We start from the raw sequence: 15,987 nt of genomic DNA on the forward strand, positions 1-15,987 counted from the left end.
GCGGAAAGGTAATTTAATCCACACAGCATTGACTTCCCTGGTGCTGTTTTTATCCCTATTGGGAAAAACAAGACTCCTCTCCATTACATCATGCCCAGGCGGCTGCTATTAAGAGTGACCCATTATACAGCATTTTCAATTTATGAACTCTATGGTTTGTTTTACATGTTCCTGCTATGTCTGACATAGAGATATCAGGTGATTGACAGATGGCCAGTACTACAGTGGGTGGACGAGATAATTATCTGGATCCATTTCTCCACCCCTGGTTCTAGGCTCGTTGTTGGAAAAATAAAAATGACAGCCAGGTGAAGGCACTGCCTGGGAGTGCAGCCCCCAATTATACAATCCCCTCACTTCTTGAAAGGCAAAAAAGAAGCAAGGCAATATTTAATCTGGCACAACATATTTATAGAACTATTTATTCCTCAGTAATGGTGATTCACCACAATAGCAAAATGGATCTGCTAAGAAATAGGAGCACACACACACAAAATGAAGATATGTAAATGTATACGTGCACTTTTTTAACCATAGGTAAAGGTAAAGGACCCCTGACAGTTAAGTCCAGTCACAGACGACTCTGGGGTTGTGGCGCTCATCTCGCTTTATAGGCCGAGGGAGCCGGTGTTTGTTTGCAGACAGTTTTTCCGGGTCATGTGGCCAGCATGACTAAGTTGCTTCTAGTGCAACAGAACACCAAAACTAGCACAGTGCATGGAAACACCATTTACCTTCCTGCCAGAGTGGTACCTATTTATCCACTTGCACTTTTTGGCGTGCTTTTGAACTGCTAGGTTGACAGGAGCTGGGACCGAGCAACGGAAGCTCACCCCGTCGTGGGGATGCCAACCTTCTGATTGGCAAGCCTAAGACGCTCAGTGGTTTAGACTCCAGCGCCACCCGCGTGCCTTATGGTTTTTAACCATACAATGGCCAAATGCCCATGATACACACACACATTTGCGCTTTGTTAATTTGTATTTGCATCCTGCCTTTCCACCTAATGCTGCTCAAAGTGTCTAACAAAGGTAAAATACAAAACCATGTCCTACATATGAGTTGCCTATGTGTATCTTCTGAGGCAAAGCTGGTGGGGAGAATAAAGTGAACATAAGACAATTCTGCAAGCTGGAGATGAGTGCAGTAGCACCTGCAGTTCCCAGAAGAATATTGTATCCGAGAACAGAGGGAAAACACAGCTGTGATGACAAGTAGTATCTATCGACTATTTGGTTAAATCCATCAAGAGAAACCTTATGTCGCTACAAAAGACTGTCATGAAGCCTTGGGTTTCTTTAGTGGAGTATATCTGCTCAGCACTGATGCCACGACAGAAATGTTACAAATTGCATTCTAATCACACCTCTTCCCATGACACAACTTTAATTTCAATTTCATTCCCCCGCCATTTCCCCCCCCCTGAAAGGATTATTCGTGTTTAGGAAAATGTGAAAAATGAGCTTTTATCTTGCCTTCTCGCTGAGATACGCAAGCATGGCAAGGCAGCTCTGAAAGCCAAAACAAACAAGATTACCATAGCAGTTGGCGCAAATGAGCGAAAAGAATCTTTTACCTGTAAAATCCTGGAGGGACCTGTGGAACTAAGAAGTTCCTCTCGAGGCTTTGCAAGACGTCGTTCAGCATTCTGACTCGGGTGGGAGCTCTCTCCTTCGGGTCGTTCGCTGGACGCATCTCATCTGACTGGAACAACTGGGCACTCTCCCTCAGGGCGTTGGCCATTGTCAGCAAGCGGTCAAGATTCAGATGTTCATCTGAGAGCAGTAAGAGAAACACACTATGGGTAAAAATGTGTTGAGGTTGACTGGCAGATCCACGTGCTCACTTGTGGTAGAACACACGTCTGAGTCACACTTAACCACTTGGCTCTGACTGGTGGGCCTTTGCGGTTGCAGTTTATTTGTTCCAAATATTTACACACTGCTTAATGCCTAGTCTTTAAGCAGTGTGCAATAAGATTCCAAATTCAGATAATTGGTTAAAATTAACCATGAAGTCAGAAAGAACCTCACTTGCTGCTGAAATGAAAAGGTCTTAGCCAAGCACCAGAAACTCAACACAGAGGGGACTGTCTCCTGGTGGCTATAAGCCATGCATCTGTACCCTGGGATGCCACCACAAATGACTCCTCAGTGATAGGCCAGGGCAGGGTTATAAGGAATCAGGCAGTCTTTAAGGTATCCTAGACTCAAGTTGTTAAGCGCCTTGTAAATTAACATGAATCAGAACCTGACGTCTGCCTACTGTTGGGTTAAAGGACAGTTACCCCTTCCCCTCCCAGTGATAAACTAAGTGTGAAACATTTTACTCATACCGTAGCCACCCCTGTTTCACTCTAGCAAGCGAGGCAGCTTGAGTACATGAATGCTTCAGGGCAGAAGCATAATTTACAAGCGTTAAAAATCCACTGGTGCCCATTATGGAAAGCAATTGGTTACGCAGAGAAATGTTACTGCATTCAATCCAAGTCTGGAGAATAAATATCCATCCGGCATAACATGACTTTGAATAAAATCCAGTTACATGCAGCCTGTGCAATGAAAAACCTGCCGTATAATTCAGCAATCAGCGGTATGCATCTCCCAAGTTCCCTTTTTCTGGTGCCTCCAATTGTATTTATTTAACAACTTAAAATAACCAGATGAGATCATTCATCCTGATTCAAGCTGGGGAGGGTTGCATAACGAATTGGAAATGCAGGATAATAAAAGTGTTGCTGTTTCCCCTTGAGTGAGATAACATTTGTAATTTTCCCTCCTTAGGAGTGGTGTCGAAAGATGTATAAGATAAAACTAGCAAGCACTTCCGAATAGCACAGCCTACCAGTTGCAACCACTGTGTTTATCCAAGGGATAAATCACACGTGTCGCTGTCACTTCAAGGCAGCCATGTCCAGTATGATATGATAATAGGAATGCAACTGCACTTAAAATAATACTATTTATATCCAGAGGTGAACATAGCCGTAGGCTTGCTAACATCTTTGAAAGCCACCACTCAAGAACAATTCATATAGCTAGACTGCTAAGCGACTTGACCGATATTCTGGTATGCAAACCATTAATTTAAGAATGACAATCCTGGAAAGGGGAAATTAAAAAAAATCTATATTCTGGTCAGCTGCCAATTTGATGCCAGACTAAGTTCAAGGACCTGGTCCTGGTGCACAAAGCCATAGACTGCTTGAGACGAGGACACCTGAATAATCATGTCACCCACTGAGATGCTCCACTGACCACTGTGTGGTACAGGAGAGGAACTCCTACAGGTACCACCCCATTGGGAAGCCCATTCTGCACTATGTAGGAATCAAGCATTTAGCATGGCTAGGGCTGACATATGCCCAGAATTTCCTGGATATTCAGCCAGGTTTCAGCCGTCGGAAACAGCACCTGGGCAGAAAACCACTTAGATGTGGCAACCCATATCGGAAGTGTAGGTTTTGGTGAATTTCCTTTAAAATAGCTCAAAGACTTTGGCCAAAAATCTGTTGTGTCCGGATTTTCACTCTTTGAAATATGGCAACCCCAAGCATGGCAGCATCCACCTTTTGATACCTATCAGATAGGTGCCATCTTTGTTGTCTTTTCAGGAGCACTTAAAGACCATCCTTTCCCAAAGTGTCCTTCAACTCGTGATCGTTATCCTAGTCTGTATTTGCATTGGGCTTGGGGTTGTTTTTATACATGTTTTTGCTTACTATTGTTAATTAAAAATTGATTGATTAACAATGGATTGCTAATATAGAAGGTTAGTATTTTCAGTGTCCTGTCCCAAGACATTTTGTTCCCTGAGGTGAAGGGCAAGATGGCACCTTCTCCTTCCCATTCCATTTACAAAGAGGAGCAGGTAGTGCTATGGTCTAAACCACTGAGCCTTTTGGGCTTGCTGATCGGAAGGTTGGCAGTTTGAATCCCTGCAACAGGGTGAGCTCCCGTTGCTCTGTCCCAGCTTCTGCCAACCTAGCAGTTCAAAAGCACACCAGTGCAAGTAGATAAATAGGTACTGCTGTGGCGGGAAGGTAAACAGTGTTTCTATAAGCTCTGGCACTCGTCACGGTGTCCCACTATGCCAGAAGCAGTTTAGTCATGCTGGCCACATGACCCGGAAAGCTGTCTGTGGACAAGCACCAGCTCCCTCAGCCTGAAAGCAAGATGAGTGCCGCAACCCCATGGTCGCTTTTGACTGGACTTAAGCTTTTACCTATTACCTTATTCCATTTACAGAATCTGAACAGAGTGGCAGCTGACTCTTCCTTCCACAGAGGTGACAGGACAACATCCTCCACACTTCTGGAAGGCAGTAAGTGGGTTTGTGGGGGCACAGAGCAGGGCTATTTTTTTAGGAAACTGTTAGCAGCAGGTGGGTACTGCAAATGTCTGTCACCTGAGGAAGCTGTCTCTCACATCCTAATGGTCCCCCACACACCATTTGCCATTGCTGTTTGATACGATAGGCATTGCAAATTCAACACAGAATTCATTGCTTTAAAAACAACACGAAATCGTCTCAATACTGAAATGCTTCAGAAGTTCAGAGCAGAATAAATAAATGAAGGCATCAATGAAAGCCAATTAACATTGTCTTGGGTGTTGAATTTGGGTGCAGGAACTGTTTAAACATTAATACCCAACCTCCTGAGACTCCTAAGTAGCTGCATAGAATAGGTGGGTGGGTGGCTGGTTCTAGATTTGCTTGTAGGGATGAGCAAATCAGCCTATTTTTGGTCTTTCTCTGTTTCACATTTTTCAAATATTAAATTCTGTCCTCTGCATTTCCAATTCTGTCTGCAAATTCATTTCAAAAAGTCCTTGGACAGTCCACCAGCATTTTGCTACAAATAACTCCCGATAACCACATTTTTGTAAGTGACTTCTTCCTAACATTCACATTTTTTCAAAGCAGTTTTTCTGACTATGATGCAATTTTCACCAATAAATGCATTTTAGGCCCACTTTGACCTAGTATATACATTTTTGTACATGTTACTTGGCTGGAGAACCACACCATAAAATTCAAAATAGAGCAAATTAGGAAGGATGGCTGTAATTGGTTAACATGTTGTTTCAGAAAGTTTAGATTAGATAGACCTGCCTTTAAAGGTGAACTGAATCCCTATCTGCTGCTGGAAGACAGGGGGCTATTCCTTTGCGGATTGGTTGTAGCTCAGCAGTAGAGCACATGATTTGAATGCAAAAGATCTCACATTCAATTCTTTACATCTCTAGGAAAGGTGGAAGGAAAGGATAGGAAAAAAATTCTGTCTGAGACCTCTGGAAAGCTACTTCCAGTCAATGTAGGCAATTCACTGACCCCATATCAGGCAATTTCATATATCCCTTGGAACTCATGTTCATAAATTCCACCAGAGGAGGGAGATGCACGATTCAGTCTTGGGTTTGGGATAGAGACACAACATCCCATGCAGGAAATCACTGTCATTCAAAAGTACCTGCCAAACAGCTGTAATTTTTTTAAAGTATACAACAGTGCTTGTTGATTTAATCTGGCATTTTTCCTTGTTGTTGTTGTTGTTTAGTCGTTTAGTCGTGTCCGATTCTTCATGACCCCATGGACCAGAGCACGCCAGGCACTCCTATCTTCCACTGCCTCCCGCAGTTTGGTCAGACTCATGTTTGTAGCTTCGAGAACGTTGTCCAACCATCTTGTCCTCTGTCGTCCCCTTCTTCTTGTGCCCTCAATCTTTCCCAACATCAGGGTCTTTTCCAGGGAGTCTTCTCTTCTCATGAGGTGGCCAAAGTATTGGAGCCTCAGCTTCACGATCTGTCCTTCCAGTGAGCACTCAGGGCTGATTTCCTTAAGAATGGATACGTTTGATCTTCTTGCAGTCCATGGGACTCTCAAGAGTCTCTTCCAGCACCATAATTCAAAAGCATCAATTCTTCGGCGATCAGCCTTCTTTATGGTCCAGCTCTCACTTCCATACATCACTACTGGGAAAACCATGGCTTTAACTACACAGACCTTTGTTGGTAAGGTGATGTCTCTGGCATTTTTCTTAGCTTTGGTTAATTCATTAGTTTCAGTCACTTCACTTCAAGGAAAGGAGGATTATTTTCATGGCACTAATACTAGTAAGATAAGCTTTCTCATTTCTGTTAACTTTGCAATTTTGTTTAATGAAATTCCCCGCAGCTCCTCTGTCTCTAAGATCAGTTTCATTACACCGTCCACTTCTTTGTCTGATCTCATAAAGCTAAGGTTTGTAAAGTTGTCACGGGGGTTCGCTGCTCTTGCATTTATGCAGCCCAAGGCATACATTTATTGCAGCTACTGGATTAGTCAGGTTTCAAGGTGGAAACCTTAGGGCAGGGGTGGGGAACGTTTCTGAGCCCAAGGGCCACCTTCCTTCCTGGGGAACCTCCTGGGGGCCGCACGCCCATAGCGGGTGGAGCCAAGGGGGCAATAGATAATAGAATCATAGAGTTGGAAGGCACCCTGAGGATCATCTAGTCCAACCCCTTGCAATGCGGGAATATGCAGCTGTCCCACACGGGGATCGAACCTGCAACCCTGTGACTCTTACCTTTGTACAGCAGGCTGCATTCTAGCCATGCGCAAGTCAGAGCTCTTTACTCTCACTCCTGCACACAGACATCTTTCCACTGTCCATCCAGACAAGTTAGAGGCATTGTCCCAGTTCAAGGATAGCTCAGTTAAGGCCCTTAATCTGAGGGTTGTGGGTTCAAGCCCCATGTTGGGCGAAATATTCATGCATTACAGGGGGGTGGACTAGATTATGCTAATGGCCCCTTCCAACCCTACAGTTCTATGATTCCAGCTAGGCAAAAGCAATTCAGGAAGTTGTGAAGCAGGCCTGGAGAGAGGCTGTGGCCTGTTAGTATTATTTGGTAGTATTGGGGAGATGGTGTGGCCCAGAGAGAGTCCCAGGGAACAAATAGAGAGGCCTGGGGTGGTTGCATTTGGCCACCATGCTTGGGATTCCTGCTCTAGGGGCAAGGTTGAGCCTCCCAAACACTGAAGGAGCAAAGCTGCTGCACATATTGTAGGTGCCAGTGGCCAGCTGTGTTATTTCCTAGAGCCTGGGTCTCTCTATTTGCCTTCCCGGAGGCGGAACTGTCTTCTTTTTTCCCTCCCTCTCATCCAAACACACAGATCAAGGTCATTCATTTCTAACACAGAGCTTTCAAGAACCGGCTGATAAATCAACTCGAGCAACTTATTCGGCATTAAATTATCCCGCTTCCTAGTGGCTGCAAGGAGAGAGGCGAGCCGGAGTGATCTGCTGCCAACGTGAACTGCGGCAATAAATAAGCAAGATGGCCAGTCTTCAAACCAAAGAGCCACGGGGGTTCAGTGCTGTTTCCCCTTTCCCTTTCCTCCATTTGATGTTGCCCTACAAGGAGCTGGGGAGAAACACCCTTGCAGTTTGGCCCTAAAATGGTATTTATCCTTGATTGTGATTTAAATACTGGTCACTGGTGTGACTTCTATTAAAAATTATACACAATTCTATTGTGTTGTCTCAACACAGTGTAAGATCCACTGACTTCACTGGAACTTACTTCCTAAGTAAATGTGTAGCATTTATTATTACATAGTTTATAGTTTAGAAAATATTTAAATATTTATTGTAACTGTTGAGTGGATTTCTGTTTAATTTTTATATGGTGATATTATTATTTTATACTATCCTAATGATTGTTGAATGTTACTTTTTGATGTAAGTTGCTTATTTTAAAGCTGGGGAGGACGGGATACAAATAATGTATTATTATTATTATTGCAAGTTTGGTCATAGTTGTTTCCATGTGCCCTCCTACGATTCCTGCTCCAAATTCATAGAATCACGAATTTATATGCTATATGCCAGTCTTTAATACAATTCACTTATCTTATTATGTCTATTTTCTGCTTGTTCTTTTTCTATGCAGTCATTGCTTGGTCTTTACATGTTGGGAACCTCTTCCTACCTTTAAAAAGGAGAAGTTTCCCTTTTTTAAGGATAAGAAGAGGGCTTCACATTCCTCTGTGTTTTCTGTTCCCCAGACTGGGCTAAGAAGAAATATTCCTCTTCCTCTACCCTAGCATTGCCCCCAGGAAGCTAAAACTCCACTTCTCTCTCTCTCTCTCTCTCTCTCTCTCTCTCTCTCTGTGTGTGTGTGTGTGTGTGACAGAGAGAGAGAGAGAGCTTGCTGCTGAGTCTGCTCCTCACCTTCTGCTGGCATATAGCTCCTGAAGAAGCAGCCAACCCTCAATGTGGTCCCCAGGCCAAAAAATATAGACAATCCTGATGCATAGGACTGCTCAGTGCCAGATTTATGTATAAGCTAAACAAGCTATAGATTAGGGCCCCAGCCTCTTGGGGGGGGCAAAGGAATTAAAGGTGGGGAAACCTGGATGTACATTTCCAAAATATAAGATAAAAACAAATGCAATAAAGCCTACATACAGCAACAGTGTTTTGTCTTGTGTAGGCTCCTATGGTGTAAGTCATGGGCCCCGCCTGCTAGCCTGCTCGCTAAAATATCACTGGTTTGCTCATTTCTATATATAGGGTGCCTACATTCTGCATGGACGTTTTGCATGACAATATGTGCAAATGGCTTTAGATACCTATTAGGTCCATAAATTAGCATATAGCATATATTCAACACAAATATATATACACATATATTCAATAAATGTTGACAAAGGACAGCTGGACATATAAAGGGCCCCATTACCTCCAGTAGCTTAGGGCCTCATCAAACCTAAATCCGGCCCTGGGGGCGCTGCTGTAATTTATAACACACAAATGCCTACACACTTTATTGGCTTACATGTTATACCCCACTTTTCTTGCAACATGGAGCCAAAGGACCCTACATGGGATTCCTCCAGCAGTCACCCACCTAGACACTGATCACACCCAGACCTGCTGAGCAGCAATCAAATTCCTTCAGGCCATATCCTGGGTATGCATACAACACATACAACAATTTGGTCCAATGAAATAGGCACATACTGTTTGTTTACAGTGATGAAAAGCAAATGCTCATCATCAAAAAGCAAAGGGATATAAAAAAAGAGACATTAACCAAGAATCCTTGGACCATGGAACAAATTACCTCTAAAGCTCTTCTGTACTTCTAATGCAATATCCAGGGCATTAAAGGGCAGTACTGGGTTGTTGGCAATTTGCAAAATTACTTCGCCTGTCAGCTGGAAGGAAAAAAGAAAAGAGAGGAAAAAATAAATAAATAAATGGAGATCAAATAAATTTTAATGCATTTTATGCCTAATAAAAAATGTCTATTCCGTATCGGTCTCTACAGCCACAGCAGGCGCCATAACTCGCCGACGGTTTGACTTCACATCCAAAGTTGCATTCTTCCATTGTCTTTCGAAACAGACAAATGCCAACGGTGTTATACCTAAGCACAGTATTCTGATGCATAGTTCACCATATGTTTCAATGCACTCAATCAGGCCTCTTGCGCAAGCAGTCTTCTCCATTCATTTCAATGGCGGAAGTGGCATGGTATGAGCAAAATCATGTGTGTTTCACATAACCCCCTCTCTATCAAAATGAGCATCTTGATTTATAAGATCTCTTACCTGCCCTTCACCATAAAGTTCAGGATCTGGCTAAAACAATATATTATGCAATCATAAGCACAGACGAAACTGTTCCAACCGAAACAGAGCAGTATATATTTGACAGGAGAGACGGAGCCCACAAAACAAAATATTGTCATACCTCGCGTTACAGACACTTCCGTTTGTGTGTTTTCAGGTTGCACATTGCGCCAAACCCGGAAGTACCGGAACCAGTTACTTCCAGGTTTTGGCGCTCGCACATGCGCAGAAGCACTAAATCACACTTTGCGCATGCACAGAAGAGCTGAATCGCAGCCCACGCATGCACAGACACGTCACACGGATCATGATCACAACCCAAGTGTCCACTGTCCCTTACCTGCATCTTCAGAATATGACAAAAGATGTACACACACACAGTGGTATGTGGAGGAAGTTCCACAATTTATGGGCTGCCATTCTTTTTTGTACTTCTGAGGCCCCTATGCAGATCTTGACATCCCAGAGCACAGCAGATTACTCATGTTCACAGAGAATAATTGGATCAGGGGGAATGTCTGATTTAGAACAGTGGCCTTCAACTTGACCAGTTCCAGAATCCACCATTAATTCCAGCCTGATATATAGTATCACTTTCAGTGTTCTCACTTATCATTTTTTTTCAACCTAAACTATTTGCCTTTACTTACTGCCATTAGGGCTGTCAACCGTATGAAGGGTTTGCCCTTGATTAATGTTCTGTCTTTTCACCGACTAATCAATTAACTTTAAATGCATTTTGCATATTACCCAAAGGCACTGCAAGGTAAGATATTTCACCACTTAATAAACAAAAGCTCCACCACCCAAGAATAGAAAGAGTGGGCAGCATTAACATATGAATGTGCTTTTTATTCTTATTCTATGTTACATTAATACATTGGAACTACAACATAAAGAATATTGCATTAATAGTTGCTCTCACTGATTACAATGGGCTTCTGTCAATTCATCAACCTCATGTAGTTGACTAATCTATCAACAAACTGATTCCACACGAACATCTGCCTTTCTTTTTCTCTTACCTTCCTTCTCTCAGTCTTTCTTTCAACAATATAGTTGCTACGTCCTTCACAGGCTGCAGCTTCTAGAGGAAGCCCCACATATTAGGTTCAGGTATCAGGTTTAAAAATCAGGGAAGGTTGCCCAGGCCTTTTAAACTTGACTCATTATTTTATTAACTCCTGATTTGGGGAATTTTTTTTGTATTTGATAACATACTGTGTTTAGGGTTATCTGCTTTAGGGTTCGGTTTTAATTCTCAGGTATGCTACTTTTGACATTATATACAAACCGACATTGCTTCATGAAGATAAGCTGCCTTGAAAAGTCTTTTATGGCACAGTCTTCTACCAGTCTACTCAGAAGAAAACCCTGTTGAGTTCAATGAGGCTTACTCATTGCTGTTTGCTCCGATTTAGTGGTAAAGAGCAGGTTTGTGTAAGGAAAACTCCAGTGCTGGGGGGGGGGGGATAAAATAAAATAAAATAAAATAAAGCTTAAAAGTGCAACCCATGCACTTTTTACAGAGCAAACAGCAACCCACAGAAAACCCAAACTGCTGTTTGTTGCACTTCAGCTATAAAGAGCAGGAACTCATTCATGGGGAAAGATCTGGGGCAAATTTGGAACTTTAAAGTGCAGACCTTTGCTTGGCCATAGCCTCATGTCAGTGATTTGAAGGCCACCTGAGGGGGACAGGATGCCTGCCTGTGGATTGGCCAATAGGAGGCAGACCTGGGCCTGGGCATTCCCCAGGGGGCGGGACTTCCCGGCTGATGAGCATTGCTTGGTTCTGCCCCTCGGTTTTCCTTGCCTGGCTCAACTAGCAGTTAGGCTTTGGCTAGAGGGGAGGTTGTAGCCTTTGCCTGCTCCTCCAGATGTTTTGGGACTACAACTCCCATCAAGGCTCAAGGCTGCCCTTGAGACTGACCCAGAAACTCCAGCGGGTGCAGAATGCCGCCGCGAGACTCCTTACAGGGTCCTCGCTGCGAGATCACATTCACCCGGTGCTATACCAGCTGCACTGGCTCCCTGTGGAGTACAGGATCAGGTTTAAGGTGCTGGTTTTAACCTTTAAAGCCCTATACGGCCTAGGACCCTCGTACCTACGGGACCGCCTCTCCTGGTATGTCCCACAGAGGAACTTACAATCTTCAAACAAAAACATCTTGAAGGTCCCAGGCCACAGAGAGGTTAGGCTGGCCTCAACCAGAGCCAGGGCTTTTTTGGCTGTGGCCCCAATCTGGTGGAACGCTCTGTCACAAGAGACTAGGGCCCTGCGGGACTTGACATCTTTCCGCAGGGCCTGTAAGACGGAGCTGTTCCACCAGGCCTTTGGTCAGGGCACAGCCCAACTCCCTCCTTTGGCAACCTTCACAGAACTCTAGCCCAATGGTTGCCATCAATTTGATTTGAATTAATTTTATAATGAAATGATTTTAAAACGTTGTATTATTTTATTGTTATTAGCCGCCCTGAGCCTGGCTTTGGCTGGGGAGGGTGGGATATAAATAAATTATTATTATTATTATTATTATTATTATTATTATTATTATTATTATCATCCCTAGCTAACAGGACCAAGTGGTCAGGGATGATGTCTCAAAACATCTGGAGAGCAGAGTTTGCCTATGCCTGGTTAAGGGTATACTGTTAAAGGGATCTGTGAGGTGTTGCATCTGTCCCATGCTAGGGCCATAGAACTCCTCCAGTGGGGACCCTTCAGGGGGTACTCCTATTTGATGTAGGTCATAGTGGCCCCCATAGTGTGGTTTACCCTTAGATACACTCCCAGCAGACAGGATGGAGTTGAATAAATGGCTTCACCCAATGCCTATGCCTAAACCTCATATCTGTAACCATTAAAGCTATGGCCTATTTGAACTCCCAAACTCTATACGATGTTGTCTGGTCTGGTTATTTCATTACGTAGTGAGCGACTGGGTCACGGGGCCTTGGCACACAAATTACTCTGTACTATCTGATATTTAAGAAAGAATAATTGTTGACACCCAGAAAAGATGTTGTTGGAATACTATCGAACATCCAGGATTTCTGGAGACATGGGAAAGGGAGGGAAAAGATATCCCAGCAGGATATCTTAAAAGCCTGCAAAGAAATTTGGGGCAGGACACATTCACAGTACATGGAGACAGAGAGCACACTATAGATCAGTTTGAAACCCACTTCCAAGCAGGGGCAAGATCTGAAGCTGTAAAGATTTCTACCTAAAGGGGAGAAAATGCCAGGGAGGCTGCTGAGAAAAAGAGCTGTCATCTTCTGTGAAGGAAGAGCAAGGAGGTGAAAGGAAGCTCTGCAGAAGAACAAAGTTAATGATATCCCAAGGGACCAAGAAAGAAACTGGAAAGTTAGATCAGAATTTTTTTAAAAAAAACGATGGGTGGGGGGTAGCTAGGGATGGAAGAAGATATTTTTCTGTTCCAGATTGTATCCATTGCATGCAGCGCTTTTCCCGTTCCACTGCAGTTCACCTTCTGCCCAAAACCACGTCATTCATCTCTCTGTCCAATGTGGCAAAATTATGTCCCTTGAATAATTTGCATATTTTATTATTTAAATCACACCAATTACATTGCCATTGTATTATTCCACCTCATGTGTTTCAATGCAAAAGGAAACACAATGCAAATTGGTTGGGGGGGGACGGACGGACACAATTTATCATTTGCAGACTGAAAAGGACAGCAGCAGCAAATACTGAAGAAGAAGAAGAAGAAGAGTTTGGATTTGATATCCCGCCTTTCACTCCCTTTAAGGAGTCTCAAAGCGGCTAACAATCTCCTTTCCCTTCCTCCCCCACAACAAACACTCTGTGAGGTGAGTGGGGCTGAGAGACTTCAGAGAGGTGTGACTGGCCCAAGGTCACCCAGCAGCTGCATGTGGAGGAGCAGGGAAGCAAACCCGGTTCCCCAGATTACGTGACTACTGCTCTTAACCACTACACCACACTGGCTCTCACTGATCATAGCCGTATGATCAATTTCCATTACAGACAATAGATGAATAAGCAAACACAGTCAACCCCCCCCCCCATGTTTTTGTAGGAATTCCCCATCATGCTTGGGTGCCAAATCCCACATCCCAATGCTTAGCACACCTAGTGAAGACTTAACAATACATTTTCCCAGAAACTGGATCAGAATACTGACCGTTCCTCAGAAAAATCCCCTTTCATCAAACTAAGTGGGAAAAATTAAACTTACCAACTGATAACTAGCTAGATAAATGTAATTACATTGTATTTCCCTCTCAAGAGCTCAAGGTAGTATGCATCAAGCAGTCTCTTCCGTACAATGTAGAAATTGGGCCTTTAGGGTTGCCTTATTTCATGAAGTAAAAAGCTGGACAGTTGTTGAGCCCCGAAACTTGTTGAGCTTCTTTTGCACGATCGCCCGTCTGCGCCAGACCCCGATACAAAGCCAGAGCCCTGCCGTTTGCTCCCGAGCCCAAACAGCCGGCGCACAAAAAACAAAACAAAACAAAACAAAACAAAACAAGGAGCTGTCCACACCTATACCAGAGCCCCTACAGAGCCTGGGCTGCCGCTCCTGAGCCCAAACTTGAACTGGAGCCACCCACACAATTTTTTTAATAACCCCCCACCCCCGAGATATAGATATAGATATAGATGAGATAGAGATAGAGATAGAGATAGAGATAGATACAGATATAGATACAGATATAGATACAGATATAGATACAGATATAGATACAGATATAGATACAGATATAGATACAGATATATCAGACAGGTGTCATCTCTATTGCCTTTCTGGTGCTTATTGAAGACCTTCCTTTTTCAACAGGTCTTTTATCACAGTCTGAATCTGTAGAGGATTTAAATTTGCTTTGTTTTTAATATTTGAAATTGTTCTATATACGTTATCACTGCCGATGTTTTTATTTGGTAAACTGCTTTGAGATGGACTGAGAGGAGATATGATAGCCATCTTCAAATATCTCAACGTTTGTCACATGGAAGAGGGAGCGAGCTTGCTTTCTCCTGCTCCACAGGCTAGGACCCGAACCAATGGCTTCAAGTTGCAAGAAGGGAGATTCCAACTAAACATCAGGAAGAACTTTCTGACAGTAAGAGCTCTTTGACAGTGGAACGGTCTCCCTTGGGGGGTTGTGGACTTCCCCTTCCTTGGAGATTTTTAGGCAGCTATTGGGTTGCCATCTATCATGGATGCCTTAGTTGAGATTCCTGCACTGTGGGGTTTGGACTAGATGACCCTCGGGGTATTTTCCAACTCTACAATTCTATGATTCATAAATGGAATGAAATAAATAAATAAAAGTAACTTGAAGGGAGGATGAGTTGGCTCCCAACAGTTAAATTTAGAAGTCTCGAAATAAAAAGGTAGTTGCGGGGGGTGGGGAGAGAACCTTATCAGTAAAGCAATTTACAAATCTTGTGATCTCCCTCCCTCTCTGTCTTTCCTTTTGCATTATGTCACAGGCAGTTTATATGTGTGTTAATGGGGGTAATCATAGTGTTTATTAAATCACGTATGTGGAATGTTAACCTGGAGAAATCAATCATGGGGAGGAAAGCTTGGAGCATTGATTTTGAGCAGGGTGAGTAATAACTTTGCAGAAACGTGCATCAAGCCCGCATAATGCAGCAAGACAGAAAAGGCCACTGATTTCTTATTTATGGTCTTATTTTTGGCCATGCCATCCCAGGAGCACAGCACTGAACATACATGCAAAACAGACACAGCGCTCCAAAGACAACCCTTTGAAACACGGCCTGAACTTAAAAAATAAATAAATGTATGATTTTCAATTTTACATATTTCAGTAATTTTACAATCATTTTAACATTTTGAAACTCGACTTCCTTCCTCCCCTTTCTGAGGTTCCTTAAATTTATTTTTATATTTTCTGCATATTCCAAATTACATGGCCTGAACTTAATGTCCTAATTATAGAACATAATGGCTAGAATCCAAAGAGATATTTTAGGTGCGTCCAATAACTTCAGCACACACATTGAGATTATCAAGTCTTCCACTTTGAAAAACAGACAACCACCATGTCATAAGACCAAACTATTTCTGGACATATTCAAGGTTTCCAAAGAGGTCAATGGAAGGTTTTTGGGGGATCCATGAATATGGGTCCAAAATGGTTTTTCCAGTGCAGTAAAATAAGTTGCATGCAAAATGTTGTGTTTAGGTGTTTTTTTCCCCCCTAGGGAGGTGAGTGGTCCATAGATTCTCAAAGAGGTCTGTGAGCCAAAAAGGGTTTAAGAACCACTGTTCCAGGCTGTTTGTTTCTTTCCACTGCTGTGTTTCCCTTTTACACTTTAAAATAGTTTCTCAGGCCCATCAC

At 43.1% G+C, this 15,987-nt stretch overlaps 1 protein-coding gene across 6 annotated transcripts in view; it reads right to left on the reverse strand.

Moving 5' to 3' along the window:
• NAALADL2 (N-acetylated alpha-linked acidic dipeptidase like 2) overlaps nucleotides 1–15,987 on the reverse strand; it is a 668,594-nt gene that overhangs the window by 38,863 nt on the left and 613,744 nt on the right. For all 6 annotated transcript variants that reach the window (XM_082224107.1, XM_082224108.1, XM_082224109.1 and 3 more), the window contains 2 exons: nucleotides 9,114–9,207; nucleotides 1,577–1,775 (listed from right to left, as the gene is read on the reverse strand). In XM_082224107.1, coding sequence (XP_082080233.1) covers nucleotides 1,577–1,775; nucleotides 9,114–9,207 — 293 coding nt within the window. The remainder of the gene's footprint in view (nucleotides 1–1,576; nucleotides 1,776–9,113; nucleotides 9,208–15,987) is intronic.

Source organism: Podarcis vaucheri, assembly GCF_965113315.1.
Source record: "Podarcis vaucheri genome assembly, chromosome: 5".
Taxonomy (NCBI): Eukaryota; Metazoa; Chordata; class Lepidosauria; order Squamata; family Lacertidae; genus Podarcis; species Podarcis vaucheri.